The sequence below is a fragment of the Miniopterus schreibersii genome, assembly GCF_964146895.1.
Source record: "Miniopterus schreibersii genome assembly, chromosome: 14".
In the NCBI taxonomy this organism is placed as follows: domain Eukaryota; kingdom Metazoa; phylum Chordata; class Mammalia; order Chiroptera; family Miniopteridae; genus Miniopterus; species Miniopterus schreibersii.
The window spans coordinates 20,103,325-20,128,380 of record NC_138114.1 but is presented as its reverse complement, the minus strand read 5'-3'; the positions used below and the strand labels follow the sequence as shown (position 1 = coordinate 20,128,380).

General features: G+C 35.4%; 1 protein-coding gene and 3 pseudogenes across 8 annotated transcripts in view; 2 read left to right on the top strand and 2 right to left on the bottom strand.

Moving 5' to 3' along the window:
* VPS26A (VPS26 retromer complex component A) overlaps nt 1-23,550 on the top strand; it is a gene marked incomplete at its 5' end in the record, with an annotated part of 30,283 nt that extends 6,733 nt beyond the window's left edge. The window contains 7 exons of one of the 5 annotated variants that reach the window (XM_081158601.1): nt 9,871-9,946; nt 11,178-11,334; nt 11,942-12,106; nt 14,271-14,377; nt 18,261-18,329; nt 20,525-20,667; nt 21,804-23,550. In XM_081158601.1, coding sequence (XP_081014727.1) covers nt 9,871-9,946; nt 11,178-11,334; nt 11,942-12,106; nt 14,271-14,377; nt 18,261-18,329; nt 20,525-20,667; nt 21,804-21,917 — 831 coding nt within the window. In that variant the 3' untranslated portion in view covers nt 21,918-23,550. The remainder of the gene's footprint in view (nt 1-9,870; nt 9,947-11,177; nt 11,335-11,941; nt 12,107-14,270; nt 14,378-18,260; nt 18,330-20,524; nt 20,668-21,803) is intronic. The other 4 variants (XM_081158600.1, XM_081158604.1, XM_081158603.1 and 1 more) reach the window with 4 other exon arrangements.
* LOC308567311 (small ribosomal subunit protein uS2-like) overlaps nt 1-25,056 on the bottom strand; it is a 558,798-nt pseudogene that overhangs the window by 268,719 nt on the left and 265,023 nt on the right. The gene's annotated exons all lie outside the window — the stretch shown is intronic.
* LOC308567273 (small ribosomal subunit protein eS27 pseudogene) lies at nt 5,299-5,624 on the bottom strand (annotated as a pseudogene). Its single transcript has one exon. The product of its transcript is annotated as a small ribosomal subunit protein eS27 pseudogene (transcript).
* On the top strand, nt 15,546-16,094 carry LOC308567272 (small ribosomal subunit protein eS25-like; annotated as a pseudogene). Its single transcript has 2 exons — nt 15,546-15,848; nt 16,031-16,094. The product of its transcript is annotated as a small ribosomal subunit protein eS25-like (transcript).

Below are 25,056 nucleotides of genomic sequence, written 5' to 3'. Positions count from 1 at the left end.
GTAATACAGGCATCTATATACATAAATTTTTCTCCAAATTTTTGTAAGATTCTTTTTTATTGATTTTAAAGAGACAGAAAGGAGAAGAAAGAGAGAAGGGGGAAAGAGAGAGAGAAACATTGATGTGAGGGAGAAACATTGATTGCTTGTCTCTTGTATGCACCCCAACTGGGGACCCAAACCACAACTTGGGTGTGTGCCCTGACCGGCAATCCAACTGAGCCACACTGGCCAGGGCAAGATTATTTCTTTAGAATGAATTCCTGGAAGTGAGTTCTTAGACCATAAGATATGAATATTTGAAGGGTGTTGATACATATTAATCTGGAAAATTTTCATCAAATCTCGTGTCTACTTATAATGTCTTTTTTTACCCAAAAGTAGCGTTGAATATGATCACTTTTTATTCTTTGCTATTTTGGTAGGCAAAATGATACTATTCTTATAATTAGCATTTCTTTCATTACTAGATAGGTTGAACTTAGGTTTATTAGCCATTTTACTGCATTGTCTATTCTGGTCCTTTGTTAGATTACTTTTATTGCTGTTTTAGCATTATATCTGAAATAAATGTTTTGGTTTTCAACTTTACTTTTCTAGTATTCTTCCTTTAAAAATTTGGAGAGGAAGAGAAGAGGCCTAAAAAAGAGCAGAGAAAATTATCAAAAGGATGGGACATGTCAAATGAAAGAAGAGTAGAGGAAATAGTTTTTGGCCTATAGAAAAGAAAACAATATGGTGGAGTTGGAGGGGTAGAGATACCAATCTAGTCTTTCTAAGGAGAGACTGAACCTGCTAATATCTCAGATGTCTTAATTTATAGATATGACAAATATCTCTCCTGCTAGGTTAAAAGCTTTTTAAGATCAGGGAATCCGTGTGTGCTTCTGTGTTCTCCCTAAAGTACATTATAGTTTACTTATATAATAGGTTCTCACTAAATATTTATTTAATTTATTTAATGTTTTTAAGTCTAGTAGGGAACATTTCCTGTTTGGTTTCGAGTAATCTTATGGTATCTGGGCCAATTAGGCTAATGTTTATGGGGTAAATAAAGAAAGAAGGGAATATTTAAGGAAGTAAAGCTACCTCAGTGTAGTTTTTAAAAGTAGCTGGCATTCAGATTACATTTTTGGAATTGCTAGGGATTGTATGTAGGCCTAATCATTAACTATAGAGTACATTTTAAAAAATGATAAACTTCTTACAGGTAAGTATTTTGCTTAAAGGACATTATATCTGAAATCTGATTATTTACCTGAATTTTGTTTTTCATTTTTAACCTTTTTATTGTGAAATAAAACATAGGAAACCAACCACACAAAACAAAAATAAATTATAAGGCATATTTTCTTATAATCACCAAGTCAAGAACAACTTTGCCAGCTACCCCATATGTTCCATCCCAGACATAGCCTCTTCGCATCAAAAGTAACGCTATACTGACTTTTAAAGTAATAAACTGTGTTTCTTAATTGTTTAGTCTTGTTCATTTAAAAAAAATTGAAGAGGGCATTTAAATCTCTTTTAATCTCAGGTTCCTTCTTCATGCCTTTCTTTCCTTACAGTTGATTAGTTGAAGACCCTGGGCTGTTTGAACTGTAGAGTTCTCTCTGACTGCGTATGCATGACACAGTTATTGCCTGTCAATTGGCAGCTGGATCTAGAGGCTTGATCAGATTCAAGTTTGATTCTTTTGGCAAGAATACAGGGGAAGGTGTGTTTTTTCATCAGGGAGTACATGACGTCTGGTTTTCTCTTTCTTTTTTGCAACTCTTGTAACTGTGGTTAATATTTATTCCTGGCATGCTAAATATGATTTATGAGCACTTTGAAAAGAAAGCTTAACAGAAAAAGAAAACTAGCACTGGTTATCTGTGACCCAGTATAGGTCACTAAGAACATGTCTTATCATACCAGTCTAGGCTTTCAGAAGTTTCTGAGTATAATAAAAAGATCATTGGGATAGAGTTGGGAGAGCTAGCCTTGACTTTACCACTGTCTTAGTAGATAACTCTGGGAAGTCATTTAACTTTCTGGATCTCACTTGTAAATTGAGAAAGTTGGACCGAATCATTGGTTTCCAAACTTGACTTTGCATTGTAGGAGTCGCTGGATAAAAATCCTTCATATATTAGATATAATCTTGGAGACCTGGGAGGTCTGACATCCCATCCAAAGCAAGAATAAATTCCTTTTATAATATAGAAAGACTTAATTTTTTTAAGAGCAGTTTTAGGTTTATTTCAAAACTGAGAGGGAGATAGAGATTTCCCATTTACCCCTTACCCGTACACAGGCCTCTCCACACATCACTCCCCAGAATGGTATATTCTTTACCAAGGATGCACTGCCACTGCCACATCATAATCATTCACTCTTGGTGTTGTATATGTGGGTTTGGACAAATGTAAAACATATATCAATCATTATAATATCACAGGGCACTTTCATTACCCTAAAAATCCTCTTCATTCTGCCTATAGGTCTCTCCCCGCCCACAAAAACCACTGATATTTTTTGTCCTCATAGTTTTGCCTTTTCCAGAATGTCATATAGTTGGAATCATACAGTATGTACCCTTTTCAGATTGTCTTCTTTCATTTAAAAATATGCACTTAAGTTTCCTCTGTGTCTTTTCATGGCTTGATAGCTCATATCTTTTTAGTGCTGAATAATATTTCATTGTCTGGATGTACCACAGTTTATCCATTCACCTACTGAAGGACATCTTGGTTGCTTCCAAGATTTGGCAATTATGAATAAAGCTGGTGTAAACATCTGTGTGCAGGTTTTTGTATGGAGATAAGTTTTCAACTTGTTTGGATAAATACTTCGTACAAGTGCACTTGCTGCATCATATGTTACGCCTGTTTTTAGATCTGTAAAATACTGCCAGACTTTCTTCCAAAGTAGTGTTGCTATTTTGCATTTCCACCAGTAATGAATGAGAACTCCTGTTGCTCCATGTTCTTGCTAGCATTTGGTGTCAGTGTCTTAGAGTTTGTCTAATAGGTATATAGTGGCATCTTATTGTTTTAATTTGCAATTCCCTAATAATATGATGCTGAGCATCTTTTTATATATTTGCCAAATGTGTATCTTTGGTGAGGTGCCTGTTCGAATCTTTTGCCTAATTTTTAATTGGGTGGTTTTCTTCTTGTTGAGTTTTAAGAGTTCTTTGTATATTTTGGATAACAGTCCTTTATCAGATGTCTTTTGCAAATATCTTTTCCCCATCTATGGCTTGTCTTCTCATCTTCTCATTTTCTTTATTGTTACATGGTGTTAATTTTTTCTTGTTAATCCTCACTGGAGGATATTGAATCCTTCCTCTTTATATGTATTGTAAATATTTTCTCCCACTTTTTGGCTTAACTTTTCACTATCTTAATGATATCTTTTGATGAACAGTGTTCTTAATTTTAACACACTGTAAATGTTATGTTTCCTTTTTGTTAGGGCTTTTAGTATTTTATTTATGGAATCTTTAGTATCCTATTTAAGGAATCTTTGCCTATGTTATAGGCATGAAGATAGTCTCCTGTTTTATTTCTCCTATAAGTTGTTTTAGTTTACATTTAGATCCTCAGTTTGCTTGGAATTGATTTTGTTTGTGTGACATAGGAATCAAGGCTAGTTTTTGTGTGTGTTTTTTTACATACGGGTTTCTAATTAACCCTGGACATTTATTGAAAAAAGCCATTCTTTCCCCCACTGCACTGCAATATCACCTTTGTCATAAATCAGAGGTTGTGTGGGTATATTACAACCTCTTTCTGTTCTGTTCCATTGATCTATCTGTGACATATATTTTCTTTTCTTTTTAAAAAAATAACCTTATTGAGTTAAAATTCACATACACAAAATCCACCCTATTAAAGTATACAAATTCAGTGTTTTTTTACTATATTTGCAGAATTGTGCAACCATCGCCACTATCTAATTCCCATAATATTTTCACCACTCCAAAGAAATACCATATCCTTAGCAACCACTTCCTTGGTGCCATAGACTGAATATTTGTGCCCTCTTAAGATTCATGTGTTGAAACCTATTTGGAAGTGGGTACTTTGGGAAGTAATTAGGTCATGATGGCAGAGCCCTCATGAATAGGATTAGTGCCCTTAGACTCCTGAGAAATCTTTGCACCTTTTGCCATGTGAGGATGCAGTGAAAACACAGCTGTCTATGAACCAGAAGGCAAGCTCTCACCAGACACCAAATTTGCTGGTGGTGTGATGTTGAACTTTCCAGTCTTCAGAACTGTGTGCAATAAATTTCTGTTGTTTATAAGCCACCCAGTCTATGGTATGTTGTTATGGCAGCCCAAATGGACTAAGACACCTATCAGCCACTAATCTACAAATCTGCCTTCTTTCATGTAAATGAAATCATAAAATATGTGTGTGTCTGGCTCCTTTTACTTAGTATGATGTTTTTAAGATTCATACTTTCTTAAAAATTTTGGTAAAAACTATTTTTTTTGCCATATTTGATAGTTTTAAGTATGCAATTCAGTGGCATTAATTACATTCACAGTTTCGTGAAACCGTCACCACGGTTTCCAACATTTGTTTATCAACCCAAACAGAATCTTTGTACCCATTAAGCAATAACTATCTATTTCCCTTTTCCCCCAGTTCCTGTAGACCTCTAGTCTACATTGTTTTTTTATAAATTTCCCTGTCCTAGACATTTTATATAAGTGGTCATGCAAGATTTGTCCTTTCGTGCCTCTCATTTAGCGTAATGTTTTTAAGGTTCATTCACGTAGCATGTTATCAACACCAGTCTTTTTTATGGCTGAATAATATTCTAATATATAGCCATGTGGTAGATGGATTTACCACATTTCTTTTTTCATTCATCAGTTGAGGACATTTGGGCTTTTACTTTTTGGCTCTTATGAATAGTGCTGTACTTTTGTGAATATGTTTTGTGTGAATATATGTTTTCACTTCTGTTGAATGTATACCTAGGAGTGGAATTGCTAGGTCATATGTTAACTCTGTTTAATTTTTACAGAAACTGACAAACTTTAAATTCTCTCTAGTAGTGTATGAGGGTTCTAGTTTCTTCACATTCTTGGCAATACTTAATGATTATCTGTATTTTTTAATATGGCCATCTTGGTGGGTATACAGTGGTATCTCTTTATGGTTTTGATTTGCATTTTCTTAATAACATTATATTGAGCAGCTTTTTGTGTGCTTATTGCCATTTGTATATCTTCTTTGGAGAAGAGTCTATTCCTATTCTTTGACCTTTTTTAAAAAATGAGTTATTTGTCTTTTTATTGTTGTCGTTTTTTTTGGTATCCAAAATGTGTTTATTGGGATGGTTCCCCACTCATCTTGATTCAAGGCGCTTTTAGTGCTGCTTCTTTCCGAAGGAGCATCCTTTTGTAAGCCTTGCGTTTCAACTCTTATAGACTGACAGAGGACAGTGGAGCAGCCAACACACAAAACTGTTTGTGCATGGCTAAAGACTGGTGACTTTATAGCATCTTGGGCATTTCACACCCATGATGTAGGATTAGGGCCTCTGCACTAGGCACTTCTTCTTGTCTTCCTGTTCTGCTCTTCTGGAGAGGGATAAAGGAGATCCTTAGTGAGAGACATGGTGTTGTGGAGACGCCTTCACTGCTGGAAAGGTATCTTTTTATTGTTGAGTTGTAAAAGTCCTTAACCTAATCTGGATGCAAGATCTTTATCATTTATGTTTTAGGAATATTTTCTCTTATTCGGTGAGTTGTCTTTTTACTTTCTTGACAGTGTCTTTTGAAGCACTACAGTTTTAAATTTTAATGAAATCCAGTTAATTTTTTTATTTTGCTGCTTGGGCTTTTGGTGTCATGTAAGAAAGCATTGCCTATCCAAGGTAATGAATATTTACACCTATCTTTTCTTCTAATACTTCTGTAATTGTAGCTTGTACATTTAGGTCTTTGATCCATTTTGAGTTAATATTTGTATATGGTGTGAGGTAGGGATCCAACTTCATTCTTTTGTATGTTGATACTTAGTTGTCCCAGCACTATTTGCTGAAAAGAATATTCTTCCCACATTGAATTGTCTTGGGGCTGTTGTATCACATACTTTTTAGAGTTAAAATTAATTGCTTTCTGTCAAAAATGTTTTGGAGAGTTTTTAAGGCATTTCTTAAGACAACTGGAAATATTTATATTATCACAAGATAAATAGGGAAATTCTTAAAAGCTACTCATTCAGGTTCTTTTTATCCTTAGTTAGAATATTAACTGTTTTGGCTCATGTGACAAATCTTCCTTAAGTCTGTAACAGTTGGACTGTATTACTGTACCTTCTGACTAATTTGAGAGAGTTTTGCTGTGTATTTAATTACTGAGGTACTTTTTTTTTTAATTGTGAAAAATTTGACTAGTGATTTATCCGGTGATTTTGGGTTGGGGGCATCATAAGTTATAATTTCTTAACCAGAACAGTCTTAGATTTTTTATTTTTATTTTTATCATTGGGCTCCCTATAGCTTCTATCTTTTGGGTCCGGCCATGCCCTTTGAAGCAAGAGAATAAGTTTTTTTTTCCTCTTTGACAAAGTGTTCCTTGAATTTATGTCAATATGGGATGTCTCCTATTGTATCCTAGAATCCCAGGATTCAGGGAGGTGGTAAAGTGGCAATGGTGATGAGTAAATTACCTTGAAGTGGTGATACCAGGGCCAGCCACCCATATAGTAAACTCTGCATCTATTCCTTATTGTAAAAATGAACCAAGTCTGAGATTATAGAAGTTTATAGTTTAGAACTTTAAGCAAGGAATATTATTGTAGTATCTCATGCCATCATGATATGGACCACATTATTCTAGCAGCACCTGGAAACTAATCTTGGATAACACAATCTCCAAGAACAATAACCTACAGATATCTTGGTGTCCACTGTAAATGACCCTATAAATGGCGTGTAGTACACTGATATATATTTGTTTTAAATACAGTATAGATGAATTTCCCTCCTTAAATAGATCCTGAAGACATTTGTAGAATATTATATGCTGAAGAATGAGCTCTGAGATTGGCTTGTTAGAGTAGTGAATGTGTTTTATATATTGTTTCCCTACATTCTCTTTTCATGGCCTTTTAAACATATATACATAGTCTCAAGTTTTTCTACTGTGATTATATATTAATAGCAAAATAAAAAATAGTAACTTTAAATTGGAGAAACCTGGAGGGCCACCTTGACCAAATGATCAAACTTAATATCACCAATATTAGAACCGACTGGCATCATGTGTTTCCTAATAAGATACATTGAGAAGTACACAACTTCACTTCTGTGGTGTTTTTGTCAAAAATGCATAAGCTGAGTCTGATTGTGATAAAACATCAAACAAGCCTAAATTGAGGGACATTCTGCAAAGTAATTGACCTGTATTCTTAAAAACGATGAAGGTTAAGAAAGGCAATGACAGGAATGTTGCAGATTAAAGGAAACTAAAGAGACATAACTATATGTAATGTGTGATCCTGGATTGAGCCTGGACAGAAGGCATAAAGGATATAAAGTACATTATTGGGACAATTGATGGAATTTGAATATAGACTATGAGACTATGGAATGTTAACTTTCCTGATTTTGATAATAGCACTTACATAAAGAGAAAGTCCATTTTCTTAGCAGGTATACATGAAGTATTTCGCTGTAGAGGGGCATGATGTCTCCAATTTATTCTTGGTTGTGGAAAAAAGTGTGTATGTGTGCATGCATATGTGTATATATAGAGATGATAAAGCATGTGGGACCAAATATAAACACATCTGATGGGTCTGAGCAACTGTTATGTGGGATTTCCTTGTGCCGTTCTTGCAACTTTTCTGTCAGTTTGAAATGATAATAAAAGTTACAAAAGTATCACTGAGTTGGTGTTAAAATTCTTTAACCCAGTTCACCGTCATAATTTCATTTATTTTTCTATGCTCCCTTGCAGAATAGCTTTTAAATCAGTGTAGTTAATTATGCCTTCCTATTCTGGGATTTTTCAGATTCCAGAATAGGCTGAATTAGGCTTAAAAGCAACTATATTTTAACATAAGTGGGAACCAAGGAAAATTTCAGAGTTTAGACAGTTTGGTGGAAAAATGGAACAACTTTGCATTTCTATTTTAATAGTGTGGTTTTAGAGTGTTTTTTGAAGAACTAAATTTTAAAAGTACCAGATATAGCCATGTTCAAACAAAGACATTGTTATAAACTGTTGCCAAATAGATATTGTTTAAAGTATACTGTTTTCTGTGTACTTTATTAGTATACAAATTAGAGAATAGCTCTAATTACTGCTTGGCATATGAAACAACTAGAAGTTATGCTTGTTTTATTTGTGCTTCAAATCTAAAATTTAACTTGTTAGTAGTGTATGTGAAGCATCTTTAAGTACTACCTGTTTTTCTTAAAATATTTTTCTGACTTTGAAAGTATTATTTGCCTATTATTAAAAAAACAGCAGAAAAAACCCCCTCACGAACTACCAAGAAGAAAACAAAATTACTTATAATCATACATTCCAGAAGTAACTGCTGTTAAGAGAATTTCTTTTCTGTAGTTTTAAAAAATATAATTGGCATTATAATTATATACAGTTTGACCATGCTTCCTTCATGTAACATATCATGTACATTTTCCCACATCATTAAAAAATCTTTGGCCATATTATTTTTAAACTTTAATAATATTCCATTTTACAATATACCACAATTTAATTATTTACTTCTTTTCTGAGATATTAATTTGGAAGGCAAGTAACTAACTCATACTGTTTACAAATATGGAAGATACAGAAGAGTGATTATTTTAATTTATAAATTTTATAACAAGTAATTGGACCTCTTTTTTTAATTGTTCCTTGATTTCCATTCTCTTTTAAGAAGCATTGTTGGGAAGAAAAGCTTTTAAGAGTCACATTACCAATATTTTTTATAGTAAAGAATGTTTTTTTGGTGATAGCTAATCCATAAACATTTGGAATTTTAAATAATACGTACTTTACAGATGTTTTGTCAAATTAAAAACTTTAACATTAAAGTTTTCATTTGGCAGATATGAATTCAGGGATTTTGAGATTATATATTTTACTTCATAAGTATGTAAGAGAAATCATTCAAAATTTAAATCTTTAGACATTATGTTTTTAGAATGAGTAGCAGGCTCAGGACAATAAGCATTGCTTTTAAGGTTAGGAATTATATAATAAGATAATCTTGATTACAAAAAGCTGAAAGTGATCTTTTAGGTCAATTCTTGGAATTAGTGATTACCTTACATTAAAATGCTATTGTAGGATTATTTAACTATTTGACCAGAAAACATATTTGAATAATTGAAAGTTTTCTTCCTTTTTAAAAAAAAAATGTTTTTATTGATTTCAGAGAGAGGGAGAGAGAGTGAGAAATATCAATGATGAGAGAGCATCATTGATTGGCTGCCTCCTGCATATCCCCTACTGGGAATGGAGCCCACAACCCGGGCATGTGCCCTGACCAAGAATTGAACTGTGACCTCCAGATTCATTGGTTAACGCTCAACCACTGAGTTACACTGGCCAGGCCCCTGTTTTTGATTGAGTATTTATAGTTTTCCAGATAGAAGAAGGATTCCTTTCTAACAAAGCAGTAGCTCTAAGTGTATGTATAAGTAATAGGTTCATTAGTCATTGTATATGAGTAGGTTTATGTTCTCCGGTGCTATAAAGGTCATCATGATCTAGGTATATGGCGGTGTTTCAAACTTCAGAAATAAATACCTGAAATACACATTGCATTCATCTGGAAGAAATCAACTGGTAGGCCCACTCAAAGGATTAACATCTCTTACAATTTCATGTTTTGGCAGGTAAACCTAGCCTTTAAGCAACCTGGAAAGAGGCTAGAACACCAAGGAATTAGAATTGAATTTGTAGGTCAAATTGGTGAGTTGTAAAATAGTACTTTTTTTTCTTTAATGACTGAGTTTGAAGAGGGTTGGATTTAGCACTTAAATAATTGAATTAGAGTGTAGCTTTGTGAAAGGAATTGATTTTGCATAATAGAAGATTTAATTTATAAACATTAAATCATGTTTCTTTTCATTGTATTAAATGATATTTGACTCATCCTGCCTTTATTGTTAACATTAATTACTAAAAATGAAAGGAGTTATATAAGCTACCAGCCTTGAAAAATAATTCGGGTAAATTAGTTGATTCACTGCAACTTCCATCTGCCTACATTTTTTCACCAGCTTTACTCACAATTATATGTCACCTTCATCCATCACTTTCTAATTACCCATCCCCTTTGTCTTCTTAGCCTAGTGTGTGCCAGTAGCCACTCACCTGTCAACAGAAAATTCCATATGAAAAGGAAAGATGTAATTTCTTCTTGACTTAGGTCAACTGTGTACATTTCCATACATGTATTTCAGAGACGTTCTTGATTTAGCAGAAATTTAACTGTATAAATATTGTGGTTCTACTGATCCAGAAAAGAGAAAATAGGTCTTTATAATACTGTATGCATAGCTACGTTTTCTTTTTTTTTCCTCCCCGCCCCCCCCATTACTTTTCAGAGAGAGTGGAAGGGGGAGGGAGAGAGAGAGAGAAACATCAATGTGAGAGAGACTCATCAATTGGTTGCCTCCTACACGCACGCCGACCGGGTATCGAGCCTGCAACTGAGGTACGTGCCCTTTGGCCGGAATCAAGCCCAGGACCCTTCATTCCACATGCTAACACTCTAACCACTGAGCAGCACTGGCTAGGGCTACATAGCTGGGTTTTAAATCTAGCTTTCTGAGTTTTATTGTACATTTTTAAAAGTGTCAAAATTTGAATGAGTGGGTGTTTATTCGCTTATCGATTCTAGAGGAGATTATGCTTGAGGGGAAAATTATAGTAATTAACTGATAGACATTTTAGTTTTTTGTATATTATAGTTTTATCAATTTGCCTAACTAAAGCAAAAGAATAAAACACTTTTTGCCTTGAAGGGAGGAAGTTTACAAAATTGCTGGAAATGTATCTTAAAACAGCGTCATATTGGGCAAACCCTAACTACATTAAAGGAATGAATTTATTTTTATTTGCTTTGGAGGTAGAAGTTTGGGCTTTAATGAAATGACATTAAATATAATTGGTCTTTTTGCTTTTTAAAATTTCTTAGAACTTTTCAATGACAAGAGTAATACTCACGAATTTGTAAATCTAGTGAAAGAACTAGCCTTACCTGGAGAACTGACCCAGAGCAGAAGTTACGATTTTGAATTTATGCAAGTTGAAAAGCCATATGAATCTTACATCGGTGCCAATGTCCGCTTGAGGTATGAATTAGGTGTATTAGCAGCTAGACAGAGTAAAAACTAGAGAATAATGGTTACTACTGAATGTCTTACTATTACTTCTAATTACAATTCTAGACTGGAAGGCTTAAGGTTTTAAAAATTTTGTCAAATATTTTGTATTGTCTGGCTAATGCTGACCTGAGGTAGTAAGAGCCTTCTGTCATTACAGATTTAGAGAACCCCATTATGAGAAGTTTTAGTCATATACTTCCTTTATATGAATTGTCCCTTAGGTACTTTGTTGTGTAAATGAAATTACCCTCTAAATCCATTAGTTTCCCACCAGATCTCATTTACTATATGGTTAAGGAGTGATCTAGAGAGATTTCCTCAAATAGGATTGGTGATAGCACACCAAATTCATCTAAAAAGTATGTACCCTAGTATTAAAATTGAACTGTTGTTTATTTTTTCATGGGGGGGGGGTGGCATTTATTTAAAAATTAGAACTCCTTCATGAAATAAATGAAGTTGATCCCAAAAGAATTCCGCAAGGAGAAAGCTGAGTAAACAGTTAATGTTGTTTTTTTAAAACGCTGAAATTTATCATAGGAGACTTAACTTGACTTTTCCATTAACTTTGTAGGTATTTTCTTAAAGTTACAATAGTAAGAAGACTGACAGACTTGGTAAAAGAGTATGATCTTATTGTTCACCAGCTTGCTACCTACCCTGATGTTAACAACTCTATTAAGATGGAAGTGGGCATTGAAGATTGTTTACACATAGAATTTGAATATAATAAATCAAAGTAAGTACCTTTCAAAAACAGATAACTTAAATGTTCAGGGAAAATTAAGAAATAAGCTTTTTAGGTTTTTGTAAATTGGTCAAAATGAGGGTAGAATTGACATTAACCTGATGTTAATAGACCAACAGAATCTCTGAGGTGAAAGAAACTTTAGGAGTTTGTTCTGGCTCCAGACTCAGTGCAACTGTCTTTCACACTCATTCATGATAAGTCTCCACTTTGTCATTTTTTGTAGAGCATCTTACACTCTCAGAAGACAGCTAATTCCTTATGTCTAAAAATTTATTTTACTGGCCTGACATCACTTTAGCCTGGTCATTTCTTTTTTAGCCTGGTCGTTTCTTAAAAACTAAACAAAAATACTTTTTTCTGACAACATAAATAATAAAGACATTTTCATTGTTGAAAATTTTGATGATGTGGGAAAGTCAGGAGAAGTAAAAATATCACATAGTTTCACCTTTTACCATTTAGCCACAATTAATATATTCTCTTATATGTCTTTCCATGTGGGAGGGGGAGGGGTATATGTTTATATATGTTGTATTTTTACAGAAATGGGCTCTTATTTTGTTTAATGCTTTTTAAAGCTTTATTATGGAAATTTTCAAACATATACCGAAGTATATGAACAGTATAATGAATCTTCATGTACCCACTGCCCAGCTCCAACTTTTGAGATCTGTTTTGTCTGTATTCAGCCCTGCACTCCCCATAGAGTATATAGCAGTGTATTCCAGACATAAAAGTTTATCCATAAAAATCATGTATCATTTTTAATGACTATACTTTTATATCTAAAAATATTAATAATTCATTAATATCTTCACATACCCAGTCAGTGTTCACATTTCCCTAAACTGTCTCATACATGGTTTGTTCAAATCAGTATTCAAACTTGATTTGTTCAGATCCAAGACATCCAAACACATTGAATTTGGTTGTTTGACTCTTAAATCTAATTTATAGTTTTCTCCCCCCTATTTTTTTCATTGAAGTTTATTTGTTGAAGAAATTGATGTACATACTCTTTTATCTTCTTCCTGTACACTCTTTAGTTACACGATTTTTATTAGTTGACACTCCCCAGTTTATATCACTGAAAATGTGACGTGCATGTCTTCAGAGTCTTAAATTATGTTGTTGATAAAATTGTCAGATAGTTTAGGACCTAAAAACTTGTCATTGGGAGCTTCCCTTCAGATTGACATAATTGCATTAATCAACTCTTGGGATATTATTTTGAGATCCAGACCTGGGAAAAGGCTTAAAAAGCCCTCTGGGTATTATAGGAATTCCCAGTTTTATTACCACTTCATTTCAAGGTACTTGGGAAAGGTCTTTGATTATTAGATATTACAGCAACAAACTCAACTAGGGAGCCTTTCTTGCAGGCCAGGTGATTTGTTAGCTACACTATTCTAGCACTTGGAGTAATAATGACACTAAGCTCTTGTGTAGCGTTTTTATTGTTCAAAAACATCTTCATACACCAAATTAGTATTTCAAGCATAAGAATCTTAATTTTCCATGCTTCTGTTTTTTTGGAAACTAAGTTAACCTCTGAGTAAGGACCAACAATCAGGCTAATTCTTCCTTCTGAGGTATATTGAAGTCAAGTAAAAGTTTGATTCCTTTTTTTTATAGTATGGTCATGCACTGCACAATGACAGTTCCGGCGGCAACACACCGCATATACAACAGTGGTCGGCCATAAGCCTCAGTGTTTAGTAGGTTGTACCATCTAGGTTTGTGTTGGGCGCACCCTATGATGTTCACACAGTGACAGAATTGCCTAATGATACATTTCTTAGAACGGATCCCGTCATTAAGCAGTGCATACTGTAAAATGATCAATACTTTTTTATTGTTGTTTGTTTAAAATATTACCGATGTCCCTTTTTCTCCCCAATGACCCATTCCATCCCGTCCCATCCCTCTCCCCAGTCCCTCTCCCCACCATTGTCCATGTCCTTGGGTTGTGCACATATGCATGATCAATATTTTTTGAAAAAGAGGAACATTAAACAATATGAATAGTCCAAAGTGGTATTCTTAAATAGTTATTAATCTAAAGATGTCTAATAAAGCCTTTCAGGACATATTTCATTCTTCTTTGTTTTTTAAATATTTGGTATAAGTGAGATATATTCTTTCTTCAAAGGTATCATTTAAAGGATGTGATTGTTGGAAAAATTTACTTCTTATTAGTAAGAATAAAAATCCAACATATGGAGTTACAGCTGATCAAAAAAGAGATCACAGGAATTGGTAAGTTGAAAGAGTATTTGAATGAAAATTTCTTTTAGTTAAAATTTTAAAATCTTAAAATCTTATTTAAACATAAAATAAATATTCACACTAGATCTAACTTTGATACTTAATATTGCTGGCAGTAAGTTACTTGTTTATATATATTTTTAAATTGACTTTAAATATAATAGTTCACTGGGGGATACAGTTTAAGGCCTGTAGTGGGTGCCTCAAACGACAGATAATACTGGACCCTATATACACTTTATTTTTTTCTACACATACAGACCTATGGTGAAGTTTAATTTATAAATTAGGCACAGTAAGAGATTAACAACAGTAAAATGGAACAATTATAACATACTATAATAAAAGTTATGTGAACGCTCTCTCTCAAAATATCTTATTGTACTGTACTCACCCTTCTTGTGATCGTGTGAGATGATACAGTGGCTGTGTGATGAGATGAAGTGAGTTGAACCATGTAGGCATGGTGGCAGTGTTGGGTTACTGTAAGAGTTACTTGAACACAAGTACTGTGATACCATGACAGTTGATCTCATAAATGACACAGCTATTAAGTGACGAACAGGCAGCTTATACAGTGTGGATATACTAGACAAAAAGATGATTCACATCCCAGGCAGAATGGAGCAGGATGGCACAAGATTTCATCACGCTACTCAGAACAGCGAACAATTTAAAACTTATGAATTGTTTATTTCTGGAATTTTCCATTTAGTATTTTTGGACTATAGTTGACTGCAGGTAACTGAAAATGTGGATAAGGGGAGAACTGTAGGTAATAAATTAACATGGTTCAAAAGTAAAGTATAAGACACTATACAGTAAAAAGTGTCCTATTTCTCTACTCCAAATGCTCATAGGTAACATGTTTATAAGTTTTAAAATCCTTCTAACCCGGCTGGGCGTGGCTCAGCAGTTGAGCATCGACCTAGGATCCAGGCGATTGGGGTTCGATTCCCAGTCGGGGCACATGCCCAGGTGTGGGCTCAATCAATGACTCTCTCATCATTGATGTTTCTATCTCTCTCTCCCTCTCCATTCCTCTCTCTGAAATCAATAAAGATATATTTAAAATAAAATAAAATAAAATCCTTCTAGATTTCCTTTTTGTCTGATATTTTGAGGCAGCAGTGGTAGCAGCTGCTCTTCTAGTTTCGCTATGCCACCCAAGGACAAGGAGAAGAAAGATGCTGGAAAGTCAGCCAAGAAAAACAAAGACCCAGTGAATAAATCTGGGGGCAAGGCCAAAAAGAAGTGGTCCAAAGGCAAAGCTCAGGACACACTCAATAACCTAGTCTTGTTTGACAAAGCAACATATGACAAACTGTAAGGAAGCTCCCAACTATAGGCTTACAGCCTCAGCTGTTGTCTCTGAGAGACAGAAGATCCACGGTTCCTTGGCCAGGGCAGCCCTTCAGGAGCTCCTTAGTAAAGGACTTCTTAAACTAGTTTCCTGCCCTGGGTGGGTAGCTTGGTTAGAGCATCGTCCCAGTAAGCCACGGTTGCGGATTCAATGTCTGGTCAGGACACACAGAAGAAGCAACAACCAATGAATGCATAAATAAGTGGAACACCAAATCGATGTTTCTCTCTCCCCTCCTTTCTCTAAAAATCAACAACAAAAGAACTAGTTTCAGAGCACAGAGCTCAAGTAATTTATAGCAGAAACACCAAAGGCGGGGACACCCCAGCTGCTGAAGATGCATGAATAACAGGTCTGTCCCACCAGGTGTACATTTTGAAAAATAATACTTTATTAAATTTTTAAAAAATCATTCTATTTATATATATATGTGCAAGTACTTCTATATTATACCCTCCCCCCCTTTTTTAGTTAAATGTTTACATACAATACAGACTTGCCACTTGCCTTTTCACTAGTAATGTATCTTAGCAATCTTTTCATATCAATATATAAGAAAGAACACTTCATCTTTTTTGATAGCATTCCATTTGGTGTGAGTATTAGAATTTAACCACTCTGCTATGGGGCATATACAGGTTGTTTCCAGGCTTTTATTACAGAAGGTGCTTCAGTTAACAATGGCATTCTGCCTGTGTGTATATGCATGTGCAAGATAAAATCTTAGAAGTGGAATTGCTGTTCCAAAGAGTATGTTCATCTTTAATTTGATACATATACCAGTTTGTCCCCTTCAGGGCTTGTAACAATTTGCATCTATCAGCAATGAGTGTAGGAGGGTGCCTCTTTTTCCTCTATTCCCACCAGCACAGGGCTATAAAACTTTTAGCTGATCTCACGGGTAGGGGAGAGAAGTTCCCCGTTGTAATTTGAACTTAGTTTTCTCATCCTGGATGAGGGTGAGCATCTTTTCATGTGTATAAAAACCATTTGTATTTCTTTTGTAAACTGCCTATCTGTATCCTTAGCCCCATCTCTATTGGATTAATAGTCTTTTCTTATTTGTACAAACTATTTATGTATTAGGGAAATCTATTCCTTTTCCTGTTAAGAGCAGAAAACAAAAAACATTCCCCAGATTGTCTTGCTATGGTACTTTATGCAATGTAGAAGTTCTTGATATTTAGTTATTAGTTTTTCCTTTTATGGACTCTGGGTTTTGTGCCATAGTTAGAAAGTCCTTTTTCACACTGAGGTTCTAAGAATAATTTTCTTCACTTGATTCTACTAAAATAATACATTATAGTTTAGGGATTTTGTTTAAATTTTTAAATCATTTGGAATTTGTCCTGATGTAAGATATGAGGTATGGATCCAACTTTACTTTTTCCAGATCGCTGACCAGTTGCCCCCAAATCATTTATTGGTTTGTAAACTGCTTTTTAATTTTAATTAGCATATAGATTTAGTTTGTCCCCTTTAGCTTTATTTGATTTTTTTTTGCTGAAAATAATTTTAGGCAACACTTTTTTAGAATTTTTAATTGGTAGTCATAATTATAAACATCTGTGGTTTCCTAATCTCCATATTTTACCTGCTAATAAGTTTCAGTGATTTAAAGACATTAAAAGCAAACTTCAGGCTCCCATTTGTCTGTACAAGTTATTTATTGAAACATTTTTTCTGAGTATAAAAATTATGTTTGATTCTAGAAAATTTTAAATAAAAAATAATCTAGCCCGGCTGGCATGGCTCAGCGGTTGAGCATCAACCTATGATCCAGGAAATCACGGTTCGATTCCCAGTCAGGGCACATGGCTGGGTTTCGGGCTTGATCCCCAGTAGGGGGCGTGCAGGAGGCAGCCAATCAATGACTCATCATTAATGTTTCCCTCTCTCCCTCTCCCTTCCTCTCTCTGAAATCAATAAAGACATATTAAAAAAATACTCTGTACTCAATCCAGAACAGACTTCAGTCTTCGTGTGTTGTATATTTTACAATGTAAGAATCATTACTATATATTTTGGTATGCTTTTTCACTTACCATATCATTGACTTTTAAAAATGTCTGGTTTTAATAATTTCTTAGTGGGTGAATACCCAAATTTAAAAGAACTATATGTGAATCAATTATTCAGTTTGATATTTTGTTTATGTTAAAGTTAACCCTAACTCCAGGAGAAGACAGTTTGGGTGTTGCAGAGAAAACTAGCAAGTCAATGGTTGGTTTTGATGTGCATTATTAGTTTCCAATTTATCAGATATTAGAAACTATAGAAGGAACTCTGAAGATTCTTGCACTGTATATTATCTTTGGGAGGAAGGGAGAGGAACATTCAGTTGAGTGTTAAGTATGTTACATGTAGATTAGGATATAGAAAAAAATGGTCAACATTTTCACAAAATGTAAAGATAAAATAGTACTAAAATAATGTAGTAGGAAAAAAGAATGTGTAAGACTGGAAATTATATTTTGGAAATATTTAATATCATTTACATTATTGCAATAGGACCCAGTACCACAACAGAAACAGAAACAATTGCTAAATATGAAATAATGGATGGTGCACCAGTCAAAGGTAACATGCTTTTCATTTGTTTCTTTTGTGTTATAAGTAGTGCAGACAGCAGTGGTCATGGCAATTTTGTTTCGAACTATTTTTGTAGTGTAAGAATATTTATGAATTCTTAAAACGATTCTTTAATGATGGTTTTTAAGGCCATCTTTGTGTATATACTGAGAAGACTGTAATAGTACTTCATAGTCTGAAATAAGGCTTAATTTTTTTACTGTTTAAATTTAGAATTTAGATAATATGTGTATTTGTCTTCTAGTTCTGGTTTTGTAATATTTTGATTGTCTTCTGTTATAATAGTTCATCTCTGTAAATCTTTTTTATTCTTACTGAACATAAGATGAAGTATAGGTGAGCATTAATTCCTATGGGATTCTAGAGTCCTTATAGCCCCCAAGAAAATAAGCAGTTCCATTACTAGATAATCTTCAGTGTGTAAGATAATAAAGCCAATATTTATCATTTTAAGTGTATGTCTTTGTCTTTTTCTCACTCCGTTAGTAATCACTTGAAAAAGTAGCTGTTATTTATTGAGTGCCAACTACTCTCGGGCGCTCTAAAGTTCCCTACCCCCTTTGAGTTAGGTGGTGGTATCCCTTATTTTACAGATGAAACCAAGATGCAAAGAGGTTAAAAAGCCCTGGTAAGGGTGATATAGTGTAGGGGAGGCAGAACTTTACTTCTACTCATCTTAGGTTTTAGCTGGGACTGTGAAACAAAAAGACAAAATGATAAGAGCAGAACAGAGTTTCTTTAATGCATGCAGTGCGTGTCGTGCAGGAGAAACCTCAACAGAAAAAGGACCTCAAAGCGGTGGCTTAGAATTTCAGCTTATATAGCATCTTCAAAAAACATTGGAGAACAATGACTAAAGAAAATAAGTTTTAGGCTTCTAAGGGTGGCAAACTGTGGGAAGGTAAATACATGGGAGGAAACTAATGATTCCTCTGGTGCCATCCCTGGGCTGATAAGTCTGTCTCCAGTAAAAGGAGAACCTATATCCTGCCTTTAGGCAGAAGACGGGGGGAGCCTTTTTGGCTTTTGCTGCTTCTTAATTGCCTTTGGCTCAAAATAATTTTTATGTGAGAGAGGCATATTTAGTGGTGACATATTCTGGTTTCCTGCAGTGATTATTGCAGAGTTAGAGTTTGAGCCCAGGCCTTTTCTGACTCCAAGACCCATATGTGTGTTCTCTTATGTTATGCAATATTCCTTTGTAAAATTCCAGCAGCCACAAATTTTTATGTAAAGTGATGGGTTGTTATCTCAGAAAATAGATATGTGCAAGAAAAGTATTATATAAAAGATTCCAAATGGAATATGTAAACAGTTACCCCTACGAAAAGAGAAGCTGTGAGACTCTGAATAGCAATCTTTTTGGTAATGCAGGAATGCCATTATTCTGAACATGTTTGTTGCTTTGGACAAATTAGTAATAAATATTCAAGAATTTACACATGATTGGAAATTGTGCTAAACGTGAAAGCAGAAAATAACAAAACTACTAAAGCAGCACTTACCCGCTGGCACTGTTCTAAGCCTTTTACATCTAGTGTTAACCCATATAGTCCTACAAACTCTCTGCACGATGGGTGTTACTGGTAGTCCCCCTTTCACAGGTGAGGAACTTGAAACAGAACTAAGTGACTTGGTCAAGGTCACACAGCCAGTAAAACAGAGAGTTGAGATGAGAATCCAGGCATTCTGGCTCTAGAACAGTGGTTCTCATCTAGGGGCAGTTTTGGACCCCTCACCACCCCACCCCTAGGAGATGTGATGAAGAAGACAGAAGGTACTTCAAGCAGCAGGGATGGTGCCACGCAGGCTGGTATTTTGTTCAGTGGCAGTTCTAAAAACACCTGGACAAACTCGTTTTCCACAGCTTTGTTGTACTGAGCCAAGGGGGTTACTGATGCCTGGAGGCATTTTTGGTTGTCACACTTGGGGAATGCTACTGGTGTCTAGTGGACAGGCCAGGGATGCTGCTAAACCTCTTACAGTGCCTAGGGCCTTACCCACAACAGAATTAACAAGCTCAGAATGTGAATAGTGCCCAGGCCGAGAAACCGTTTAAAGTTTTAGTTGTGCTGCCCGCTCACGAGGGATGAAGCGTTAGTGTCTTCTCTATAATAATTAGTTCCAGCTACGTGACTGTCTAATACTCATATAGAACTCAATGGCAATTGCTTCTCTTTCAGGTGAATCAATTCCAATAAGACTGTTTTTAGCAGGCTATGACCCGACTCCGACGATGAGAGACGTGAACAAAAAGTTCTCGGTGAGGTACTTCCTGAATCTGGTCCTTGTGGACGAGGAGGACAGACGGTACTTCAAGCAGCAGGTGGGCGCCGCGTGGGCACCTTCCCGGGCTCCCTGCCTGAGCGGGCTTCCTGAGGAGCTGGCCGCCCGCCGGGCGTGTGATCAGGAGCGGGTGTGAGCGGAATCGCGCTGTGATCGCGTCTGCCCAGTCATTCTGCAGGACTCCAGAATGGGCTACAATTTAGCAGGGCTTTTTTCTCTTGAGTTTTCTGTGTTTTTTTTAAAAAAATCTTCACCTGAGGATATTTTTTCCATTGCTCTTCAGAGAGAAAGTGGAAGGGAGAGAGAGAGAAAAACATCGATGTGAGAGAGACACATCAATTGGTTGCCTTCTGCACAGGCCCTGACTGGGGCCAGGGATGGAGCCTGCAACCGAGGTACGTGCCATGCCTTTGGCCAGATTCGAACCCTGGACCCTTCAGTCCACAGGCCAATGCTCTAACCACTGAGCCAAACCGGCGAGGGTGAGAGTTTTGTTTTTTATAAAAACAATACTACTCGCTGTTTGTAAAAATATAAAAATAAATCAGGCAATAAAGAACAAATTGAAGTAAAAGGTCATCAAAAATTCCACCCTTGCCCAGCGAGCATGGCTCAGTGGTTGAGCATCGACCTGTGATCCAGGAGATTTTGGTTTGATTCCTGGTCAGGGCACGTGCCTGGGCTGTGGGCTCCATCCCCAGTGGGGTGCGTGCAGGAGGCAGTTGATCGATGACTCTCATCATTGATGTTTCTCTCTCTCCCCCTCTTCCTTTCCCTTTCTGAATTCAATAAAGACATATTAAAAAAAAAAAAAGGAAGGTAAGGCTTAAGTGAAACGAGGCATTCATCTCAGTATCTAAGATTGAAGGGACAAGGGCTTGAACTTGGATAAGGGTGGTGGAACAGCAAACCAAAGGCCAGTTTATTCTTTAAATCAATAATAGCTAGGCTTTTGTGCCAGGTTGGATTGGTGGTGGTAGTGTGCATGGGTGCTGGTGGGGGGAGCAGAGTTGGCAGAAAGGGCGTTCCAGATTAGAATGAGAAGAAAGTCGGTCAGTCAGGGCGTTAATTGGGAAGAATTTCATTTTGTTTTGGTTAAAATGGGAGTGGCAGCGTTTTCATGGTGAAAATTTAAGACATTATATGAGAACATTAATCTTGCATTTCTTTTATTAGGAGATCATTTTATGGAGAAAAGCTCCTGAAAAACTGAGGAAACAGAGAACAAACTTTCACCAGCGATTTGAATCACCAGAATCACAGGCATCTGCTGAACAGCCTGAAATGTGAACTGAATAGGAAAATAAAAAAAAACAAAAACTCTCATAATTGTTGAGATGAAGTTGGGCAGGTTAAAGATGGTTGCAGCATGTAGGGGGAAAGGCCAAAAGTCCATGTATAATAGTGTTCCTTTATCTTACCACGCTGCATTTATTTTATGATACAACTAAATATTCTTCATGTACTACATTTAAAAAAGTGCTTTCTTTGAAACACTGGGACTTCCTTAAGCTGCCGTTTTGGTTTTTTTACTGCACACTTTGATGATAAGCACTCATATATGCATAACTGTAAACATTAAAGGTTTTCATATGAGTAGGCTGGTATTTCTAATTTTGCTTTCTTTCTGCATAATGTTGATTATAAATCCATTTCTTTTCCTTTTTCATGCTGATAATTACCTCTTATTCTCTACATGCAAAATTAAATATTTTGTGTTCAAATAAAATTGGAAAACCTGAGTGGCCCTTATACCCTACAGAGATTTAAAATGGCATCTCAATATTTTTGCATCCTACATTTATCTTACATATGTATTTGAGAAGTGCATATGGAATGTTTCACTGTAGGTGCTTCTGAGTCTACCATTCCATAGTTCCTGAATTTTATTCTCTTTGAAGCTTTCTGTGGTAAGAATATTAATTTTTCTCCCCCAGGAATTATGTAGCATGTTATTACAGCCCCCCTTTTTTTCTGTCATGTTAAGCAATGATTTTGCTACTTCTATCCAGCAGGTACACTGTATGTTTTCTGCAATGTGGACTTGACTCTATGTTGGCGTTTTAAAGTTTGTTAAAACTATATAATTTTTCCATAAATACTTTGACATTTTTTTAAATTTAAGGAATCTTTTTACCGCATACATGTAAATATAATATTCTTGACTTCACAAATACTCTCTTCCCTTTTCAGGGGAGAACTTGAGGATTGGGGTGCTTCAGGTAGACCTGTTAATAAGCATGTAGTTATCCAGATCTGGACAATATCGTGTTTGTTAAATTGGAACTTTGGCTCATTCAAACTAAATTTTAAATTCCACCCACTCTGTTTAAATTTTAATACTAAATTCAAGTCCTTTGTTCAAAGTCTATAAAAAAGAAGGCTGCAGTCATGTGCATAAGGTCAGCTCTCAGATACACTAGGGGGTGTAGGAACTAAAACAACAAAGCCTGTTGTGTGAAACTACTTTCACATATGGTTAATTGGTTTTTGTACCAATATTTTTTATACACTTAAGTGCAAGTCTTGTCAGTTAACCTTACTTTATGAGTAAGCTACATAACCCAAATTACATTTCTTTAAACTTGTTTTACTACTATGGCACTTTGATAAAATGTCAGTAGCCAACTTCTTTACTGGCAAGAGGTTCCATGTACCATGTGCTGGAGCATCTATTTTAAATGTGGATATCTGTGAATGGTAATGTTTTCCTTTCATGTAAGTGCCTGTTCAGAGTTTCAAAATTTAAAAATGCCAAATATTTTCATGGTCACTTGCATGTAGTAATCTAGAAAATATTCAAAGAAAATTTGAAAACCCAGTTGTATTTATCCAGCCTCAAATTGTGTGACCATGATGTATAATAAAGAATTTGAAGCAGATACTGAGCTTGCTTTGAATGATTAAAATAATTCTATTCTCAGCTCTCTTCTCAGTGTGATATTTATCATTGAGGCCAGGAAGCTATAATTGTGACCAAAATTTTTATAAATATTGTCAGTTCCAATTTTAAATAGCTATGTAATGCTATTAGGTGGCTTAAAACACTGTCATACATAGGATGCTTATTCACTTTGCTTGAGACTTTGTTGCATAGCCAATTTGGAATATAAAAATTTGAATTCAGTTTTTGGTGAATTGAGCAAAAAGCTGGCCAGTTAATCGGAAGTGAATGGAAAAGAAATTTGTGTCTATAGAGTACAATATCTAATCTGGTGGTTCTTAATCCTGGCTACATGTTTAAGTCACTTCAGCAGTTTTTGAAAATAACCATGCCAGGTCCTACCCAGAGCAATAAAATCAGAATTTCAGGGGCCCGGACACAAGCATTTAAAAAAGCTGCCCAGGGTTGAGAACCACTGTCTAAACCACTTAGTTATTTTTTTCACTAGTGAAGAATTTTCATTGTTTTGAACCGGGGAGGAAAACCTTTTTCTCTAACTCTTCTATGTTTGGGAGTTTGCTAATTAAACTGGCAAAAGACAAATTAGCAAAAAACATTTAATTGCATATAAGTGAGTTCACAAAAATGTGACACAGTTGGTTAGAATTTGGGGCTTAAGGATCATCTCATTGATAAGGGAAAGAGTAGGTAAAGGACACAAAGGCTGTCTTAATAGGGGAATTTGCGGGGAGAAAGGACACATGGAAAAGCGAATGACTTTTAGGAAAAATATATGGGTTCTTAGGAGAATAGAGGGTAGATACGATCATTTTGTGACAAAGTCTGTTTAGATGTGGTACGACTTCTTTCTGGTGCTGAGTTAATCTCCCCTGGTTGCTCCATGAGATTTATGACAATTGAGTTCTTTTGGGAGGCTCTGCTTCTGGCAGATAAGGATTTCAGGAACTCAAATACTTTGTCAAAACTTTTATGCCTTGGTGTCATATTCTGGAACCCTTTAGTATGGATGTAGTTGGAATACTCAATTCTAATTACGATGTGAGTCAGTAGTCATATTTAATTATGTTCCTTTTATATTCAGCTGAATCTGTTGAACATAGTATAGAAAGGAAATCTTTAGGGGTTTTTACTAGCCTGGATTGGAATGTAACATTTTAAGTTGCAAACCAGATAAAGGCATAGTGAAGCAAATCATTAAATATGTATAATGCATCCTTTCTTAGGCTTGGGGTCTTCTATGAGCTTCATTCTTATGTCACTCCCATACCTAAAATCTTACAGTGACTCGATTCTAGGGTAAAGTTTAAATTCCATATTACTAACACCTTCAGTTCCAGTTATGCCAGACTCTGGAGAATACCCACCCACCTTCCTACACGCCAGCTAACAGCTAGTCAAGTCTCTCCTGGCCAATCTGGCTTGACCTCATCTCCAAGTCAGAGATTTGTGTTTATTGTGCTGCCTAGGCATGCTGTGTACACCTCCAGGACTCTGCTTACCACACTTAAAAGACGTTCATTAAAT